This window comes from Bufo gargarizans, chromosome 3 (genome assembly GCF_014858855.1).
Source record: "Bufo gargarizans isolate SCDJY-AF-19 chromosome 3, ASM1485885v1, whole genome shotgun sequence".
Classification (NCBI taxonomy): domain Eukaryota; kingdom Metazoa; phylum Chordata; class Amphibia; order Anura; family Bufonidae; genus Bufo; species Bufo gargarizans.
The window spans coordinates 453,867,764-453,889,141 of NC_058082.1; the positions used below are offsets into that span (position 1 = coordinate 453,867,764).

Consider the following 21,378-nt stretch of genomic DNA (forward strand, 5'->3'; position numbering starts at 1 on the left):
GCATGTACGCCAAAATTGTAACAATCAAACCGTCATCTCATCCCGCAAAAAATGAGACCCTACTTAAGATAATCGCCCAAAAACTGAAAAAACTATGGCTCTAAGACTATGGAAACACTAAAACATTTTTTTTGTTTCAAAAATGAAATCATTGTGTAAAAAACTTACCTAATATGCATAGTTTTTTTTAATTTATGTATTGCCGCGTCCGTATCGACCGGCTCTATAAAAATATCACATGACCTAACCCCTCAGGTGACCACCGTAATAAATAAAAAACGGTGTAAAAAAAGCAATTTTTTGTCATCTTACGTCACAAAAAGTGTAATAGCAAGCGATCAAAAAGTCATATGCACCCCAAAATAGTGCCAATCAAACCGTCATCTCATCCTGCAAAAAAAGAGACCCTACTTAAGATAATCGCCCAAAAACTGAAAAAATATGTCTCTTAGACTATGGAGACACAAAAACTTTTTTTTTGTTTTAAAAATGAAATCATTGGGTAAAACTTACATAAAAAAAAAAAAAAAAAAAAAATGTATACATATTAGGTATCGCCGTGTCCGTGACAACCTGCTCTATGAAATTACCACATGATATAACCTGTCAGATGAATGTTGTAAATAACAAAAAAAAAAAAAAAAAAAAAAAAAAAAACGGTGCCAAAAAAGCTATTTCTTGTTACCTTGCAGCACAAAAAGGGTAATATAGAGCAACCAAAAATCATATGTACCCTAAACTAGTACCAACAAAACTGCCACCCTATCCCGTAGTTTCTAAAATGGGGTCACTTTTCTGGAGTTTCTACTCTAGGGGTGCATCAGGGGGGCTTCAAATGGGACATGGTTTCAAAAAAAAACAGTCCAGCAAAATCTGCCTTCCAAAAACCATATGGCATTCCTTGCCTTCTGCGCCCTGCCGTGTGCCCGTACAGCATTTACGATAACATATGGGGTGTTTCTGTAAACTACAGAATCAGGGCCATAAATAATGAGTTTTAACCCTTGATTTGTAACTGGAAAAAAAAAAATATATATATAAAAAAATGGAAAATCTGCCAAAAAAGTGAAATTTTGAAATTGTATCTCTATTTTCCATTAAATCTTGTGCAACACCTGAAGGGTTAATGACGTTTGTAAAATCAGTTTTGAATACCTTGAGGGGTGTAGTTTCTTAGATAGGGTCACTTTTATGGAGTTTCTACTCTAGGGGTGCATCAGGGGGGCTTCAAATGGGACATGGTGTCAAAAAACCAGTCCAGCAAAATCTGGTTTCCAAAAACCAAACGGCGCACCTTTCACTTTATGCCCCGCTGTGTGGCCGTACAGTAGTTTACGGCCACATATTGGGTGTTTCTGTAAACGGCAGAGTCAGGGCAATAAAGATACATTCTTGTTTGGCTGTTAACCCTTGCTTTGTAAGTGGAAAAAAATGGGTTAAAATGGAAAATTAGGCAAAAAAAAATAATGAAATTCTTACATTTTATCCCATATTTGCCAATAACTCTTGTGCAACACCTAAAGGGTTAACGAAGTTTGTCAAATCAGTTTTGAATACCTTGAGGGGTGTAGTTTATACAATGGGGTCATTTTGTGGGTGGTTTCCATTATGTAAGCCTCGCAAAGTGACTTCAGAGCTGTAGTGGTCCCTAAAAATAGTTTTTTTGTAAATTTCTGAAAAATTTCAAGATTTGCTTCTAAACTTCTAAGCCTTGTAACATCCCCAAAAAATTAAATTTCATTCCCAAAATAATTCAAACATGAAGTAGACATATGGGGAATGTAAAGTCATCACAAGTTTTGGGGGTATTACCGTATTTTTCGCTGTATAAAAGACGCACCTAGGTTTTTGGGGAGGAAAATAAGAATTTTTTATTTTTTTTAACCAAAAGGTGTGCTGTGTGTTTGGAACTAATGGTGATCTGTGGATGACGGACCCCGTTACAGGGGGGGGGGGGGGATCTGTGGATGACGGACCCCGTTACAGGGAGGGGGGGGGGATCTGTGGATGACGGACCCCGTTACAGGGGGGGGGGGGGGGGATCTGTGGATGACGGACCCCGTTACAGGGGGGGGGGGGGGATCTGTGGATGACGGACCCCGTTACAGGGGGGGGGGGGGGATCTGTGGATGACGGACCCCGTTACAGGGGGGGGGGGGGGATCTGTGGATGACGGACCCCGTTACAGGGGGGGGGGGGGGGGATCTGTGGCTGGCAGGCACCGTTACAGGGGGGGGGGGGGGGGGATCTGTGGCTGGCAGGCACCGTTACAGGGGGATCTGTGGCTGGCAGGCACCGTTACAGGGGGATCTGTGGCATGGCAGGCACCGTTAACAAAGGGGGATTCGTGGCTGGCAGGCACCTGTGACAGGGGGATCTGTGGCTGGCAGGCACCGTTACAGGGGATCTGTGGCTGCAGCACCGTTACAGGGGGATCTTTGGCTGGCAGGCACGTTACAGGGGGTATCTGTGGCTGGCAGGCACCGTTACAGTGGGGATCTGTTGGTCTTTTGGGCAGGCACTGTACAGGGGGATCTGTGGCTGGCAGGCACCGTTACAGGGGGATCTGTGGCTGGCAGGCACCGTTACAGGGGGGATGCTGTGGCTGGCAGGCACAACGTTACAGGGGAGATCTGTGAGGCTGGCAGGCACGGCGGTGTACAGTGGGGATGCTGTGGCTGGCAGGCACCGTTACAGGGGGATTCTGTGGCTGGACAAGGCACCGTTACAGTGGGATCTGGTGCTGCAGGCACCGTTACAGGGGGATCTGTGGGACTGGGCAGGCACCGGTGACAGGGGGATCTGGGGCTGGGCACGGCACCGTTACGGGGATCTGGGGGGGGGGGGGGGTGGGGTGGTGGCTGGCAGGCACCGGTACAGGGGGATATGTGGCTGGAAGGCACCGTTACAGGGGGGATCTGTGGCTGGCAGGCACCGTTACAGGGGGGATCTGTGGCTGGCAGGCACCGTTACAGGGGGATCTGTGGCTGGCAGGCACCGTTACAGGGGATCTGTGGCTGGCAGGCACCGTTACAGGGGGATCTGTGGCTGGCAGGCACCGTTTACAGGGGGATCTGTGTGCTGGCAGGCACCGTTACAGGGGGATCTGTGGCTGGCAGGCACCGTTACAGGGGGGATCTGTGGCTGGCAGGCACCGTTACAGGGGGATCTGTGGCTGGCAGGCACCGTTACAGGTGGGGATCTGTGGCTGGCAGGCACCGTTACAGGGGGATCTGTGGCTGGCAGGCACCGTTACAGGGGGATCTGTGGCTGGCAGGCACCGTACAGGGGGATCTGTGGCTGGCAGGCCACCGTTACAGGGGGATCTGTGGCTGGCAGGCAACGTTACAGGGGGAATCTGTGGCTGGCAGGCACCGGTTACAGGGGGATCTGTGGCTGGCAGGCACCGTTACAGGGGGGGATCTGTGGCTGGGCAGGCGACCGCAGGGGTATCTGTGGCTGGCAGGCACCGTTACAGGGGGATCTGTGGCTGGCAGGCACCGTTACAGGGGGATCTTTGCTGGCAGGCACCGTTACAGGGGGATCTGTGGCTGGCAGGCACCGTACAGGGGGATCTGTGGCTGGCAGGCACCGTTACAGGGGGATCTGTGGCTTGGCAGGCACCGTTACAGGGGGACTGCTGGCTGGCAGGCCACCGTTACAGGGGATCTGTGGCTGGCAGGCACCGTTACAGGGGGATCTGTGGCTGGCAGGCACCGTTACAGGGGGATCTGTGGCTGGCAGGCACCGTTACAGGGGGATCTGTGGCTGGCAGGCACCGTTACAGGGGGATCTGTGGCTTGGCAGGCACCGTTTACAGGGGGATCTGTGGCTGGCAGGCACCGTTACAGGGGGATCTGTGGCTGGCAGGCACGTTACAGGGGGATCTGTGGCTGGCAGGCACCGTTACAGGGGGATCTGTGGCTGGCAGGCACCTGTTACAGGGGGATCTGTGGCTGGCAGGCACCGTTACAGGGGGATCTGTGGCTGGCAGGCACCGTTACAAGGGGGATCTGTGGCTGGCAGGCACCGTTACAGGGGGATCTGTGGCTGGCAGGCACCGTTACAGGGGGATCTGTGGCTGGCAGGCACCGTTACAGGGGATCTGTGGCTGGCAGGCACCGTTACAGGGGGATCTGTGGCTGGCAGGCACCGTTACAGGGGGATCTGTGGCTGGCAGGCACCGTTACAGGGGGATCTGTGGCTGGCAGGCACCGTTACAGGGGGATCTGTGGCTGGCAGGCACCGTTACAGGGGGATCTGTGGCTGGCAGGCACCGTTACAGGGGGATCTGTGGCTGGCAGGCACCGTTACAGGGGGATCTGTGGCTGGCAGGCACCGTTACAGGGGGATCTGTGGCTGGCAGGCACCGTTACAGGGGGATCTGTGGCTGGCAGGCACCGTTACAGGGGGATCTGTGGCTGGCAGGCACGTTACAGGGGGATCTGTGGCTGGCAGGCACCGTTACAGGGGGATCTGTGGCTGGCAGGCACCGTTACAGGGGGATCTGTGGCTGGCAGGCACCGTTACAGGGGGATCTGTGGCTGGCAGGCACCGTACAGGGGTCTGTGGCCGTTACAGGGGATCTGTGGCTGGCAGGCACCGTTACAGGGGGATCTGTGGCTGGCAGGCACCGTTACAGGGGGATCTGTGGCTGGCAGGCACCGTTACAGGGGGATCTGTGGCTGGCAGGCACCGTTACAGGGGGATCTGTGGCTGGCAGGCACCGTTACAGGGGGATCTGTGGCTGGCAGGCACCGTTACAGGGGGATCTGTGGCTGGCAGGCACCGTTACAGGGGGATCTGTGGCTGGCAGGCACCGTTACAGGGGGATCTGTGGCTGGCAGGCACCGTTACCGGGGGATCTGTGGCTGGCAGGCACCGTTACAGGGGGATCTGTGGCTGGCAGGCACCGTTACAGGGGGATCTGTGGCTGGCAGGCACCGTTACAGGGGGATCTGTGGCTGGCAGGCACCGTTACAGGGGGATCTGTGGCTGGCAGGCACCGTTACAGGGGGATCTGTGGCTGGCAGGCACCGTTACAGGGGGATCTGTGGCTGGCAGGCACCGTTACAGGGGGATCTGTGGCTGGCAGGCACCGTTACAGGGGGATCTGTGGCTGGCAGGCACCGTACAGGGGGATCTGTGGCTGGCAGGCACCGTTACCAGGGGGATCTGTGGCTGGCAGGCACCGTTACAGGGGGATCTGTGGCTGGCAGGCACCGTTACAGGGGGATCTGTGGCTGGCAGGCACCGTTACAGGGGGATCTGTGGCTGGCAGGCACCGTTACAGGGGGATCTGTGGCTGGCAGGCACCGTTACAGGGGGATCTGTGGCTGGCAGGCACCGTTACAGGGGGATCTGTGGCTGGCAGGCACCGTTACAGGGGGATCTGTGGCTGGCAGGCACCGTTACAGGGGATCTGTGGCTGGCAGGCACCGTTACAGGGGGATCTGTGGCTGGCAGGCACCGTTACAGGGGGATCTGTGGCTGGCAGGCACCGTTACAGGGGGATCTGTGGCTGGCAGGCACCGTTACAGGGGATCTGTGGCTGGCAGGCACCGTTACAGGGGGATCTGTGGCTGGCAGGCACCGTTACAGGGGGATCTGTGGCTGGCAGGCACCGTTACAGGGGGATCTGTGGCTGGCAGGCACCGTTACAGGGGGATCTGTGGCTGGCAGGCACCGTTACAGGGGGATCTGTGGCTGGCAGGCACCGTTACAGGGGGATCTGTGGCTGGCAGGCACCGTTACAGGGGGATCTGTGGCTGGCAGGCACCGTTACAGGGGGATCTGTGGCTGGCAGGCACCGTTACAGGGGGATCTGTGGCTGGCAGGCACCGTTACAGGGGGATCTGTGGCTGGCAGGCACCGTTACAGGGGGATCTGTGGCTGGCAGGCACCGTTTACAGGGGGATCTGTGGCTGGCAGGCACCGTTACAGGGGATCTGTGGCTGGCAGGCACCGTTACAGGGGGATCTGTGGCTGGCAGGCACCGTTACAGGGGGATCTGTGGCTGGCAGGCACCGTTACAGGGGGATCTGTGGCTGGCAGGCACCGTTACAGGGGGATCTGTGGATGGCAGGCACCGTTACAGGGGATCTGTGGCTGGCAGGCACCGTTACAGGGGGGGGGGGGGTTAGATCTGTGGCTGGCAGGCACCGTTACAGGGGGATCTGTGGATGGCAGGCACCGTTACAGGGGGATCTGTGGCTGGCAGCACCGTTACAGGGGATCTGTGGCTGGCACTGTTACAGGGGGATTGTGGCTGGCACTGTTACAGGGGGATTGTTACAGGGGGATTGTGGCTGGCACTGTTACAGGGGGGGGGGGGATCTGTGGATGGCACTGTTATACATGCGTCATCCACAGACCCTCCCAGCCCATAACTGTGCCATCCACAGATCCCCCGCCGCTCCAGTATACTAATATAATATGTCTTATTCAATTAATAGTTATTAAATATGCCTCTTTATTCCTAATAGTACCTTAAATCCTAAGCGCTTCAGTACAATGCCGACAGGCAGGCCGGGCGGCCGGCGCGGCGCGTCACTCACTGACGTCACTTACCTGCGCCGCCTGCTTCATTCATAAAGTAGGCGGCGCAGGCACGTGACATCAGGGAGTTACGCTGCCGCCCGCCCGGCCTGCATTGTACTGAAGCGCTTAGGATTTAAGGTACTATTAGGCATAAAGGGGCATATTTAATAACCATTAATTGAATATGACATATTATATTAGTATACCGGAGCTGCGGGGCTATAGTACAGTGACTGCACCGCCCCGCCGCTATTGCCGGCCCCAGCTCCTCCTCCCAGTCCCTCCCCGAGTCCCCGCTCGCTTTACATCGCAGCTTGCGATGTAAAACTGACAGCATTCGCCGTATAAGACGCAGAGGCATTTTCCCCCCATTTTGGGGGGGGGAAAGTGCGTCTTATACGGCGAAAAATACGGTACTATGTATTACAGAAGTAGAGAAACTGAAACTTTGAAATGGGCTAATTTTTCCAAATTTTTGTTAAATTAGGTATTTTTTGGTGCAAAAAAAAATACTTTTTTTGACTTAATTTTACTAGTGTCATGAAGTACAATATGTGACGAAAAAACAATCTAAGAACGGTCTGGATAAGTCAAAGCGTTTTAAAGTTATCAGCACTTAAAGTGACACTGGTCAGATTTGCAAAAAATGGCCTGGTCCTTAAGGTGAAATAAGGCTGTGTCCTTAAAGAGGACCTTTCACTCGTATACAAACTAAAAACTAACTCTATCTGTGGGCAGAGCGGCACCCATGGGTCCCCCTGCACTTACTAGTATGCCTGGGCGCCGCTCCGTTCGCCCTGTATAGGCTCCGGTGTCTCAGCTCCGTCTGTTGTACTGGACTGATTTTTTGTAGGAGGCGTGTCCCTTGCTGCAGTGCTGGCCAATCGCAGCACACAGCTCATAGACTGGCTATGAGCTGTGCGCTGCGATTGGCCAGTGCTGCAGCAAGGGACACGCCTCCTACAAAAAAATCTGTCCAGTACAACAGACGGAGCTGAGACACCGGAGCCTATACCGGGCGAACGGAGCAGCGCCCAGGCATACTAGTAAGTGCAGGGGGACCCCTGGGCGCCGCTCTGCCCACAGGTATAGTTAGTTTTTAGTTTGCATATGAGTGAAAGGTCCTCTTTAAGGGGTTAAGGCTCTGTCCCCAATAATTTTAGGCAGCAATTAGGATAAAAAGGGATTTTCGACCTAAATCTGGTCCCAATGCAGTTAGATATGTTCTGCACTTACTAAGGGTTTGTTCAGATCCCCACTAGACCTCTGCTAATCATTTCCGTTGTTCACAGGAGCAGAAAAACAAAAATGACAGAAGTGCTGGATTTGTCAAATGACTGCAGCAATAGACTATAATGGGGTCGGTTTGCCATCATAGAGCCCAGCATTTTACTGGGCAAAATAGCGCAGCATGCTGCAGTATTCTTTCCTGTTTTTTTTATGGAATTTGCAACAGAGGATCGTGATGTGAATGACCCCCCTTATATAGTACTATTTTTGCAGACTGCATATTTTCTCTACTCTAGAACATAGCCCCGGTGAAACTCTGTTACAACACTGCACGAGCATATCCATCTGTACGATTCTTCCGCTGTGAGAAGACATTCCTTTTTGTTGCTTGAGGGGCAGATTGTCTCTGGCTTTCCATGCATTTCCAAGGCAGAGGAGATCTAGTATTACTTGATGGCAATTCCTTAACTTATTCACCCATAGTGTTTCGCTCACTACAGATTTGTACATCTGGAGTGTCACGAAACGGCCCTGAGCGCGCCGTCCAGCGGGCCACGTGACTAATAACTCAGACAATTTGAAAGACCATTTTCCTTCCTTTTATATTTCGGTTGTGCGTTTAAGTGTATGGACATCTTATTTCGTGCTAGATTGGGTTACTGGTGAGTGATTCCAGGGCGCAACACATTGTACCAAGAAGGCCGGGCCACTCGGGCTGATCTCCACCGTGGGTGCCCCATCCCCTCCGCAGACGTCCGAGACATCACCAACCAGGGGGTCAGATAGGAGCAGGACCGCAGGCGGACACACCATTCCGTCACACTGGTGGCAGCAGTGGGATTGCTCTCTGCACCCCCAGAAGAGACCCTCATCTCAGCATGGCAGCCTACGCCAGCTGTAAACGAGACACTCTGCGAGATCTGCTGGAGAACCGTGGAGGGACTGCGGGCTCGAAAACCAAGGATGCTCTGGTCGAAGAGCTAATGGACATGGATCAGCGGGAGAGGGCCGCGCCCGTACCCCCACCACCGACCCCCTCCCAGGCACCCATCTCTGAAAATTCCTTCCAGAAAAAGGTACAGCAGCGGGCAGCGGCTTACGGAGAAGCCCCGACGGAAGCCACCTTCCACAAGATTGTCCAAGAAATCGCTCAAGAGGAAGAGCGGGAGAGGGTGCGCCAGCATGAGCTACGGCTGGCAGAAATCCAGTACCAGAGAGTGGAGAGCCCCAACCCCGAGAGACCAGCGGCCCGGAAAGTACCCTTCCAGGTCTTCAAGACTTTTAACGAGGCGGAGGAAGAGATCGAGAGCTTTCTCCAAGACTTTGAGCGGTCGTGCCAAATACATGAGGTTCAACGTTCCGCTTGGGTCGGAATTCTCGCCTGTAAGTTGACCGGACGAGCTGCGGAGGCCTATCGAACCGTCCCAGACGAGGAAGCCCGGGACTACGAGCAGGTAAAGCAAACCTTACTGGCCCGCTTTGCCATCACTCCCGAGGCCAGCCGGATGAAGTTCCGGAACTCACGCCGGCCCAACAGCACTACTTATGTGGAGTGGGCACACCGGCTGCAAAGAGACCTGAAGACCTGGTTCGCAGGGAGCAAAGCTCGAACCGTGGAAGACATCACCCAGCTGTTCCTCCTCGAACAATTCTTTGACCACACCGCCCCGGCAGTACGGGAGTGGGTGAGGGACAAGAAGCCCCAGACGGTGCAGCAAGCGGCTACCTGGGCAGATGAGTATACGGACACACGGAAACCCAACGGGACAGAGCGACCCCCACCCCTTCGACCCACACTATCCACCCCTTTCCCGGAGCCACCGACTCGCTGGCCAGCACCCAGACTGGCGAACCGCCCCCAGACAAACCGCTCGCACTCCACGGTTACCATCCGATGTTACGGGTGCGGCCAGGGGGGGCACTACCGTCAGAACTGTCCCAACCAACCTCCCCCTGCGCGGGGACCCCCCCGAGCACCACCTGCGGCCCACTGTTACCAAACCGAATCCCCGTATTGGGACCCCCAGGAAGAATGGGGGATGCTGCACGAGGCCGACCCCGTACAAGCTGCCTCGGCTGACAACCGCCAACACCACCGACAGGCGGTGTGGATCAACGGGCGGGCTGCCGAGGGCCTCCGAGACTCCGGCGCCACCATCACGCTCGTGCGCCCCCACCTGATATCCAAAAAGAACCGGCTAGACCACACCGTCGCTGTCCGCGTGGCCGGAGGAAAAGTGCTTTGACTCGCTACTGCCCGAGTCCACCTTGATTGGGGGTCTGGGGAGGGATCTGTGAGGGTGGGTTTACTCTACCAACTACCGGCTGAAATCCTCCTTGGGAACGACTTGGGACGCTTGGTCTCGGCCTACGCCACGGACGCGGCAGCCCCGGTGACAACCCGGCAACAGAGCCACCGGAACAACCACGGCACTCCCGTCGGGACCCAGGTGAGACCACAACCCAAACCCCGACCAAACGAGACCACATCCCCTCGACCTGACCACCCCCTCACATTGGGCTCCCCGGCCACCTTCCGACACCAGACTCAGACCGACCCCACCCTAGAGAGGTATCGCGACCGGGCCGGCAAGGGCCCGGAAGGCGCAAGGGACGATAGCATTGAGTGGGAGGATGGGTTATTGTATAGGTACACCGCAAGGGGGGGCACCCGGAAGCCACAGGCTCCCCATAAACAATTAATAGTCCCTCAGGCCCCTAGACAGGAGCTCCTGAGACTGGCCCACGACATTCCCCTCGCCGGTCACCTAGGGGTGACCAAGACCCGACACCGGTTAACACAAGCGTTCTTTTGGCCCCGTCTTAGTGAGGATGCCCGAGAGTACTGTCGCACCTGCCCGGTTTGTCAGAAGACGGGGAAAACCGGAGACCACCCGAAAGCCCCACTGCACCCCATGCCCATCATACAAGAACCCTTTAGTCGGGTGGCGGTCGACATAATTGGCCCCCTACCTCGCCCCAGCGCCACCGGGAAGAGATATATTCTCACCGTGGTGGACTACGCCACCCGATACCCCGAGGCGGTGGCCCTGTCCAACATCCAGGCTGACACCATCGCCGATGCCCTCCTACGGGTGTTCTCTCTGGTAGGATTCCCACGGGAGATTTTGTCTGATCAGGGCTCCCAGTTCACTGCTGAGCTGACCCAACAGCTCTGGCGCCTGTGCGGTGTTAAGGCGCTTCACAGTGCCCCATATCACCCTCAGACGAACGGGTTGTGCGAACGGTTTAATGGGACCCTGAAACAGCTAATCCGAGCCTTCGCCCACGAAAGGAAGGACTGGGAAAAATACCTGCCCCACTTGTTATTTGCCTACCGAGAGGTCCCCCCAAGAATCGACCGGGTTCTCCCCCTTCGAATTATTGTACGGACGCAGGGTCAGGGGTCCCTTGGATTTAGTCAGGGCTCAGTGGGAGGGAGGACAGGAAGCCGATGGTCTCCCCGTCCTGAGTTACGTCCTGGAGCTCAGAGAACGCCTGACCGAACTCACAGAATTAGTTCAGGGGAACATGCAGGCAGCTCAGGCCCAGCAGAAGGCATGGTACGACCGCTCTGCCCGCAGCCGCTCGTTCCTCGTGGGGCAGAAAGTCCTGGTGTTAAAGCCACAGCGGCAGAATAAGCTGCAGGCGTCCTGGCAGGGCCCTTATCGGGTGGTAACCCAAGTGGGAGAAACCACCTATGTGGTCGTCAGCTGTACCGACACCAGGATTCAGCGGACGTTCCATGTCAACATGCTCAAGGCCTACCACGAGCGCCCGGAGACGGTGTCGGCCATCTGCGCTCCAGCCACCGAGGAGGCAGAACAGTTTCCCCTGATAGAGCTTCCTGGGATAGATAGTCAGCCCTCAGGGGTAGCGCAGGTGCAGCTGGGGGAGGAGTTGGGACCCCATAAACAGGCACAGGTTAGGCAGCTGCTCCAAGACCGCCAAGAGATCTTTTCTGCCCTCCCCGGCTATACCAGCCGGACCGTGCACCAAGTAGAAACCCCCGGCCAGAGACCCCTCCGGCAACCAGCATACAGAGACTCCCGGAGGCAGTACGCGAACCCATGCGGGCTGAAATCCGGGAAATGCTGGAGCTGGGGGTGATCGAGCCCTCGGCCAGTCCCTGGGCATCGCCCGTAGTCCTGGTCCCCAAAAAGGATGGTACCACTCGGTTTTGCGTCGACTACCGGAGGTTAAACGAATGCACCATCACTGATGCTTACCCCATGCCCCGAGTCGACGAGCTGTTAGACAAGATCTCCCAGGGCCATTTCTTGACCACCGTCGATCTGTGCAAGGGGTACTGGCAGATTCCCCTTGCAGAGGAGGCGACCCCGAAGTCGGCCTTCATCACCCCGTTCGGCCTGTACCAATTCCGGGTCATGCCGTTCGGGATGAAGAACGCTCCGGCCACCTTTCAGCGGTTAATCGATCGCCTCCTCGATGGCCTACAGGAGTTCGCTTGTGCGTACCTGGACGACATAGCCATATACCGCCAGACCTGGGAGGAACACCTCCACCATCTGGGGGTGGTATTAGATCGAATCAGGGACGCCAACCTGACCCTTAAACCGGAAAAATGTAAAATAGGGATGTCCGAGGTGCAGTACCTCGGCCACCGGGTGGGCTGTGGGACCCAGCGACCAGAACCCGCCAAGGTAGAAGCCATTCTAGAATGGCCCACCCCCGTGACCAAGATCCAGGTCCTCGCCTTCTTGGGCACCGCGGGGTACTACAGGAAGTTTGTCCCCCACTACAGCGACCTCGCCAAACCCCTGACAGACCTGACCAAGAAATCCCTACCCCGCCAAGTCCTGTGGTCCCCGGAGTGTGAAGCAGCCTTCCAGAAGCTGAAAACCGCCCTAACCAAAGCCCCCCTCTTAGCAGCTCCAAATTATAACAAACGTTTTATCGTCCATACAGACGCCTCAATGTTCGGACTGGGAGCCGTGCTAAGCCAAGTGGGGGAGGACGGGGGGGGGGGATCATCCGGTGGCGTACATCAGCCGCAAACTCTTACCCCGGGAGGTGGGATACGCCGCGGTGGAGAAGGAGTGTTTGGCCTTGGTCTGGGCCCTGAGGAAATTTCAGCCATGTTTACGGGCGGTCCTTCACCGTTATGACCGACCACAATCCACTGGTGTGGCTCAACCGGGTGGCGGGGGAAAACGGACGCCTGTTGCGGTGGAGCCTGGCCCTCCAACCATTTAATTTTACGGTCCAGTACCGGCCCGGGTCTCAGAATGGGAATGCTGATGGACTATCGCGGCAATGTGCCCGGGAACCCGGAGACCTGAGCTCACCGACTCCCCCTATTCGACCCGTTGGGGTCCAACCGTGTCCGTCGGACTTTATTGGGGGGGAGAAATGTCACGAAACGGCCCTGAGCGCGCCGTCCTGCGGGCCACGTGACTAATAACTCAGACAATTTGAAAGACCATTTTCCTTCCTTTTATATTTCGGTTGTGCGTTTAAGTGTATGGACATCTTATTTCGTGCTAGATTGGGTTACTGGTGAGTGATTCCAGGGCGCAACACATTGTACCAAGAAGGCCGGGCCACTCGGGCTGATCTCCACCGTGGGTGCCCCATCCCCTCCGCAGACGTCCGAGACATCACCAACCAGGGGGTCAGATAGGAGCAGGACCGCAGGCGGACACACCATTCCGTCACATGGAGCATGCCTATTATCGCGTGGATTCGCTGGAGACCTTTGACAATTTTGTGATTTTTCTTCCTTTTATTTTACAAGGAGAAATCAGCAGAAAATCCAAATGTAACACATTTGGATTTTGATGCAAAAGTGATGTTTTCTGACAAATTCCGAAGGTGCTAGGAATACAAGTATACAGCAAAAAAGTGGATCTGTTATTACAGCTACATCTATTTAGGGAGAAAATATGGACATGTGCAGTAGGTGGGATATATCCATATGTTGAAACATCTCTTGGAAAAGGAAGACTATGACCAACTCTCAGATCAGCAGTGCATATGGGACCAAACCATGGGTAGATGTAATAAAGAAGGTGAGCCGACAGACCTGCCATTTATTTCATTGTGTACGGTGGTGCTGACCTATACCAGTTAAAGGGATTGTTCCACGAAAATTATATATTTTTTTTAACCAGCACTTAGAGCCGAATGCTTAAAGGTTAGTTCAGCCACTGAGTTTTTCAATAACATGTATCTGTATAGCGCCACCTGCTGTTTGTTATTTTCCTTATTTCTCCAACCACTTCAGTAACATCGCCGAGGTGAAAGTGCATGCTCGGTTCCATCCGTCAACTGCCACAAGCCAGATCTACTGTTGGAAGCGGTGATAGTTACAGGAAGAGAGTAGCATCATGAAAGACACATCCCCGAGCTGTGATAGTTTCAGGAAGAGAGTGGCAGCAGGAAGGGCACGCCCCCAAGCTGGGACAGTTACAGGAAGAAGGTGGCAGCAGGAAGGGCAACACCCCTCCCCGAACTGCTAGGTTAGAATTCAGCTACATGCACACGACCATGCCGTTTTTTGCGGTCCGCAAACCGCGGATCTGTAAAAAACGGAAGGGCCCATTGTAGACATGCCTATTCTTGTCCGCAAGACGGACAAGAATAGGACATGCAAATTTTTTTTTTTCCGGGGCCTTGGAACGGAGCAACGGATGCAGACAGCACAGGGAGTGCTGTCCGCATCTTTCCGGCCCCATTGAAGTGAATGGGTCCGCATTTTTGCGGCTCGGATGCGGACCATAACTACGGTCGTTTGCATGAGCCCTTAATCTAGTAGAAAATTGGAGCAACGAATGGAGAGATCTCTGGACCCATGTGAGGTACAGGGCTGGTTCTAGCTTTGTTAGAAAGAGATAGTCATGCAATGGGGTTATTATTCACTACGGTTTTTTTCACAGTTCGGTGTGTGTCCTATCCTAGAAACTTAGTGCATGATGTCCTATTCTCATCCGTTTTGTGGATCAGACTGGCCTATTCAATGTATGGGTGTGAGAGACGATCACAGGGATGCCATCTTTGCGCTATCAGTTTATTGTATACAGAAAATTACACATAGCGTGGAAGTCCAAGCTATATAGTTGTGGTCATCTTGCTACAGCTGCTCAGATGCATGGACCTGCGGAGTCATGATCTGTGATCACTGTAGGATCAGTATACCAAAGCCTTTTTCTCCTCGCTGGGATACACTTCCATCTTTAGAAAAAAAAAATGTGGGTCCTACATAAATATGTCCGTGTGAACATAGCCTCAGCCAACAGCAACTGGAGGCCACGCTGACCAGGGACCAGAAGTTGCCTATTCCTAATACTACATGACGTCACTAATACAGTGACACTATAGGCCGATACCGATGCTATAGTACTAGATGTAGTAACTGAATGTATACCTGTATGAATGGGGTATACACAACATCGCAAAATGTGTAATTTACCCATATCCTCATCTTATGTCATAAAAAACATTACCTGTAAAGATATACCGCTTATATCCCCGTCCAGAGGGTGGCTGCTTTCAACGTCTGTTTCACACTCAGCCATTTGGAGGCTTTGGGGAAAAGAGAAATTTGGGAAAATGAATAAACCAACCATTTGCAATAAAAAAAGGACTCCAAAAATTCTATACCACGTTATGGTTCAAAAGACTAAATGCAGGGTTTATCAGGAGAATAGCAACCATTGGAGGACTATAGTTTACATAAAACATACACAACCTAACAAACCCAATGCAGAAATATTCTGAGACTGAAAAATGTTCCCCCATACGCCCGGGCCCCTCACACTGAATCTGCTTACCTGGCTCCCCGCCCCGCTCCTGGTGCTCGCACCGCTTCTCCCTGTGCGCGGGTGAACCGGTGTCAGGGGGGAGTAGCCAATGGTAGGCGGTGACTGGGACCTGCCTCCCGTGCATCGCGGGTGACGCTAGGGAGGCATCCACTCACAGGGAGAAGCAGCAGCCATGGTGTGGGGAACAGGAGCGGCGCAGGGAGCCAGGTAAGTATATTCATTGTGAGGGGCCCGGCATATGGGGGACATTTTTTAGTCTTGGATAACCCCTTTAAGTTGCAATACAAATGGGTTCCTGTCAAAGTGCAGAAGACACGTCAGTTGCAGAGAGAGCAGAGCCTCTAGGTGTAATGGTAACGCCTCCATTGCTCCTAGAGGCTCATTTGCATATATTACAACAATTTTTCTCAGCAATGTAGGCACATAGGACCAACACAGATGCACACCTCCCAAGTGTCCCTCTTTTTGACCCAAGTCCCTCTTTGCCGCTTAAATGTCCCTGAGGTCCAGATTTGCATTATCACATTTAGAATATTGACCCAGAATGTGTTTGTCTGTATCCTATCTATAGATTAGAGCCCATCTTGCATATTATTTGATGCAATTTAGATTTTAGAGATTTTTGTATTCAGATAATTTTTGCGCTTTTGTGTAAAATAAAAAAACTATAAGTACACAAATATGCATGAAAAAAAAAAAATGGATCTTTCACACAATAAACCATACGTGTCCCTCTTTCATAGTCCAAAAAATTGGGAGGTACACAGACGCCTTGAGCTGCCAAGTGCACATGTAACAGGTCAGCCAGTGTCATAGGTACAAATCTGCTGACTCACTGCATAGGATTTTTTTTTTATATTTTATTACTTTGGACTTTTCTGTAGTGGCGATATGTGATATGTTTATTTATTGTTTATATATTTTATATGTAAAATTGGGAAAGGGGGTGATTTATTTTTATTTTTTATATTTAATAAACTATTTTCCCCCTTAGGGGCCAGAACCTGAGATCTTTGAATCCCTTGTCTATTCACCCTGATAGAGCTCCATTAGGGTGAATAGGACTTCACGCTCTCCCTGCTGCCCTGTGCATAGTACACACAGCAGCAGGTAGATTACCATGGCAGCCAGGGCTTCAGTAGCATCCTGGCTGCCATGGTAACCGATCAGAGCCCCAGGATTACACTGCTGGGGCTCCGATCGGAACTGCCACTGCCACCAATGAGGAGGAGGAGGGGACGCTGTGGCCACTGCCACCAATTATTTTAATTCTGGGGGGGCTGAGAGGAGGGGGTGCACTGCGCCACCAATGATTTTAATACTGGGGAGGAGGGCGCACTGCGCCACCAATGATAATATAATTAACATTTACTACATGAGGCGGGTGCGGCACCTGAGGGGTTAACTGCCGCTAATCGCAGCTCCCCGCCAGCACCCGCCTCTGGGATTTGTATTAAACATTTACTTTCATTGGTGGTGCCGTGCGCCCGCTCCTCTCTCCTCATTCGTGGCAGCGGCACAGGGAGGGAGAGACTGCTTCCTTCTCCCCTGTGCTGCTAAGGAGAACACAGAGCGCACTGAGAGCAGCGCACTCCTTGTTCTCTGATACTAGACTGCGCAATAGCGAAGCCTATAATCGGAAAAAGGCAAATTCTGGTATCGAGGTCGATACCAGGCAAGTATCGATTGGGTATCGGAAATTCGACACCCAAAACAACCCTAATACACTCCGAGCCCCTGTGACGTACATGCAAAGAGGTTTTCCGATATCAAATATCAGATCTGAGGGGCTCTGACACCCTGCACCCCCGCCGATCACCTGTAGCTCCGGTGCCAGAATTACGCGGTCTGTCCGTTTCTGTAGTGGATGGCGACAGAGAAGCTCCCATTCACTGCAATGTGGAGATGCACCGGGTATCGAAGTTTTGAAACTTTTTCAATACTTTGATGCCTGGTTCGGTTCGATATTTGGATTGTCCGTTTTTCGATACTAGGGTGCGCAAAAAATCTAATTAGAGAACATGGCAAGTTGAGAAAGAGGGAGGGAATCCTTCCCAATGTCACACGGCTGGCCACTGCCAATGAAAATGTTTAGTGGGAGCGTCAGGGAGGGAGATGGTGGGAGCGGAGGGTTCAGCTTCCTGTGAATGCTGATGCACCGCACCTGGTCTGTCCGCCATTGGTCAGTGTGCACTGTGGAAGCAGAGCAGAGCAAACAAGGGCTCGTGCACACAACCATGGTTTTTGTCCGCATCCGCATTTTTATACAGGTCGGATTTGGAGCCATTCACTTCAAAGGGACCGCAAAAGGTGTGGACAGCACGCTGTGAGCTGCCTGCATCCATATGTCTGTTCGCCGCCCCCTCAAAAAAATAAAACATGTCCTATTCTTGTCCGTTCGGTTCTACAGAGGGCAGGACATACCATTCAGCAAAATGCGGAAAACACATGTCCAGTATCTGTGTTTTGTGGGGCGCAAAAACGGCTACAGCCGTCTGCATGAGCCAGAGATGTGAGAGTTAGTCAGCCCGACTGAAATAAAGGCGGGCAAAAAGATAAGTAGCAGTCAGCAGAGAGGAACTTTGGGGTTAATGTGACGTATTAACCCTAAAGTAGCCATTACGTGAGAAATGATGGGGTCACTTATTAATAATTAATGTGAGGTAATGGGCTCTTATTAAAACACATCAATTTGGACCTCCATGTGCCTCTCATTAATAGCAGGTCAACTCGTCATTTAAAAAAAAAAAAAATTGCGTGGTTTCGACTTGATATCAAATATCGTGATACTTTACATGGTGTCGATATGAAAGTAATGAAATTCTGCGATCCTCGCTATCCCTACAGCAATGTGAGCAGCGCTGCAGTATACAGCACCTTCCACTACAGAAATTAAGAGGTCTTTCACACGTGCGGATCCAGTGCGAGTAATCCGCTGCGTGAAAGAGGGCCAAGCCCCACTCTGGATAGCGGAGACGTGGAGCATTAACATGATTGATAATGCTCCGTGCCTCTTTGTGACCTTATTACTACAAAATCACAGCGAGATAAAGTTGTCACCGTGATTTAGTAGCAAAAAGGTCACAGAGAGGCAAATAAATCATGTTAATGCTCAGTGTCTCCGCTGTCTGGAGCGGGGCTTGGCAGTCTTTCACGCAGCGGAGTACCCGCGCGGCATTGGCTCGTGTGAAAAAGCCTAACAGAGCTGCGGTTTCTGAGCCAGTACTATTGCAGAACTGCTGATCAGAGGGGTGAGCAGTGTCAGAGGACGCTGATGATTTTTCAAACCATCAGTGAACGGTCAATGGTTTGAATTTTTTTCCTGGGGACCGGATGAATATTGCTCCCAAACAGCGCTACCAGTTGAAAGGGTTTTCCGATTTACGCTCAGTAACGAGCAAATCATAGTAATAAATCACTGGTCAGCAAACGGTGGGTCAGCAATCCATGGCCGCATGCACCACGCATCACGGATGGGGACCCATTCACTTGAATGGGTCCACAATTCCAGAGATGTGGAAAGGAGTCACGGAACGTAACACTGGAAGCACTATGGAGTGCTTCCGTGGTGTTTCTTTCCATTGTTCCGCATCGCAAATAAATATGACATGTCATATTTTTTGCAGTGCGGACAGACCATGGACCCATTCAAGTTGAATGGGTCCGGCCCGCTGCACGGATGTTGCCCGTGCATTGGGGACCGCAACTTGTGCGGCCGGCACAATGGCCGTGTGCATGAGGCCTAAGGCTGAGTTCACACCTCAGCTATTTGATCTGTTAGGGTACTTTCACATTAGCGTCCTGCCGCTAGTTAATGTGTGCCCCTAGACTGCTGCTCCGTCCTCATTGGACTATAATGGGTTATAGTTATTGTGAGCCCAAAACAGGTGCGGGTCAAAAACCCACATTTTTGCGGATAGCATACGGCCGTCTGAATGAGCCCTTATACCAGTGGTGGCGAACCTATGGCACAGGTGCCAGAGGCAGCACTCAGAGCCCTCTCCCTGGAAAAAGTCTATGGTGTACTAATATGCCGTAGACGTTTCCACCATTAATTGCCATGTTGGCACTTTGCGATAAATAAGTGGCTTTTGGGTTGCAGTGTGGGCACTCGGCCTCTAAAAGGTTCGCCATCACTGTCTTATACCTTATGTCTGAGTAGGCTTCACTACTGGTGATGGCTCACAATGACTGTAGTGTGAACTCAGCCTAAGGCCTCTTTCACACGACAGTATGTCCATTTCAGTGTTTTGCGGTCCGTTTTTCACGGATCCGTTGTTCCGTTTTTTGCTTCCGTTGTGGTTCCGTTTCCGTTCCGTTGTTCCGTTCCGTTTTTCCGTATGGCAAATACAGTATACAGTAATTTCATATAAAAAATTGGGCTGGGCATAACATTTTCAATAGATGGTTCCGCAAAAAACGGAACGGATACGGAAGACATACGGATGCATTTCCGTATGCATTCCGTTTTTTTGCGGACCCATAGACTTTAATGGAGTCACGGAACGTGATTTGCGGCCAAATATAGGACATGTTCTATCTTTCAACGGAACGGAAAAACGGAAATACGGAAACGGAATGCATACGGAACACATTCCGTTTTTTTTGCGGAACCATTGAAATGAATGGTTCCGTATACGGACCGCAAAAAACGGCCCGCAAAACGGAAAAAAAAAACGGTCGTGTGAAAGAGGCCTAAGGCCTCATGCACACGACCGTATGTATTTTGTGGTCCGCAAAACATACGGATGTCCGTGTGCATTCCGTAGTTTGCAGAACGGAACAGCCGGCCCATAATAGAACAGTCCTATCCTTGTCCGTAATGCGGACAATAACAGGAAATGGTCTATTTTTTGCGGAAAGGAAATACGGACATACGGAAACGGAATGCACACGGAGTAACTTCAGTTTTTTTTTGTGGATCCATCAAAATGAATGGTTCCGCATACGGTCCGCAAAAAAAACAAAAACAAAAAAAACAGAAGGGACACGGAAAGAAAATAGGTTTGTGTGCATGAGGCCTAATGCTAGAATGACTCCTTCCACAATCCCCAGTGACTGTGGCCCTGTCCTCCCTGTTTATGGCATCCCATAGGATCGGATATGCTTTCTCCTTGGAGCTTGTAAAACGGATGCCTTAGTGTGAACAGAGCTGATGTGTCAGTGGGCGATGGCGCAGGCTATTGACGCCCCAGTCAGATATATTTAGCAGCGAAATGCGACGGATGACAGGATGGAAATCCCGGGGACAGTCGGCTCTTGTGAGCCGTCTGTGGCCGGGATCGCACCACTGGGTAAACCAGGCCTGATTCATGGAGTCACTATAAACACATGATGCGAGCAAGAGGCAGCGCGTCCGACTCCGCTACATAACCCACAAACATAGAGCGCAGCCGGTTCCCACAGCCCTGACACAGTCGGGCCCATCAACACCTCGTCAGCCTCCTACCTGACAGCCCTGAACAGCCGGATGACAGCTCCGCACAAGCAGCAGCTACCGGGCTAAAGGACCTTCGTGATGTCATGATCATGTGATCAGTCACGTGTGTGGGAGGAGTCAGGCTCCGGGCAATGTTCGTGGCTGAGCCTGCTGTGGGGGGGATGGGCTCCTCTGTGTAATATACTGTAGGTAGCAGTGCTGTATAAGTACAGGCAGTGCAGCTGGGTATGCTCCTGTGCTTCATGTGTGTGGTGTATTTTGGGCATATGGGTCTAAGGCTGGGTTCACATCACGTTTTTTCCATCCTTTTAACGTATACAAAAAACATATACCTTAAAAAACGGATGCCTCAGACTTTTTTAGGGTCCATTCAGACGTCCGTGT

General features: G+C 52.5%; 1 protein-coding gene across 1 annotated transcript in view; it reads right to left on the reverse strand.

Moving 5' to 3' along the window:
* The window catches only part of LOC122930303 (zinc finger protein 432-like), a 33,386-nt gene extending 12,311 nt beyond the window's left edge, over positions 1–21,075 (reverse strand). Inside the window, exons 1-2 of the mRNA XM_044283565.1 lie at positions 21,004–21,075; positions 15,237–15,315 (exon numbers count right to left, since the gene is read on the reverse strand). Coding sequence (XP_044139500.1) covers positions 15,237–15,308 — 72 coding nt within the window. The 5' untranslated portion in view covers positions 15,309–15,315; positions 21,004–21,075. The remainder of the gene's footprint in view (positions 1–15,236; positions 15,316–21,003) is intronic.
* Between the last annotated feature and the right edge of the window lie 303 nt (positions 21,076–21,378).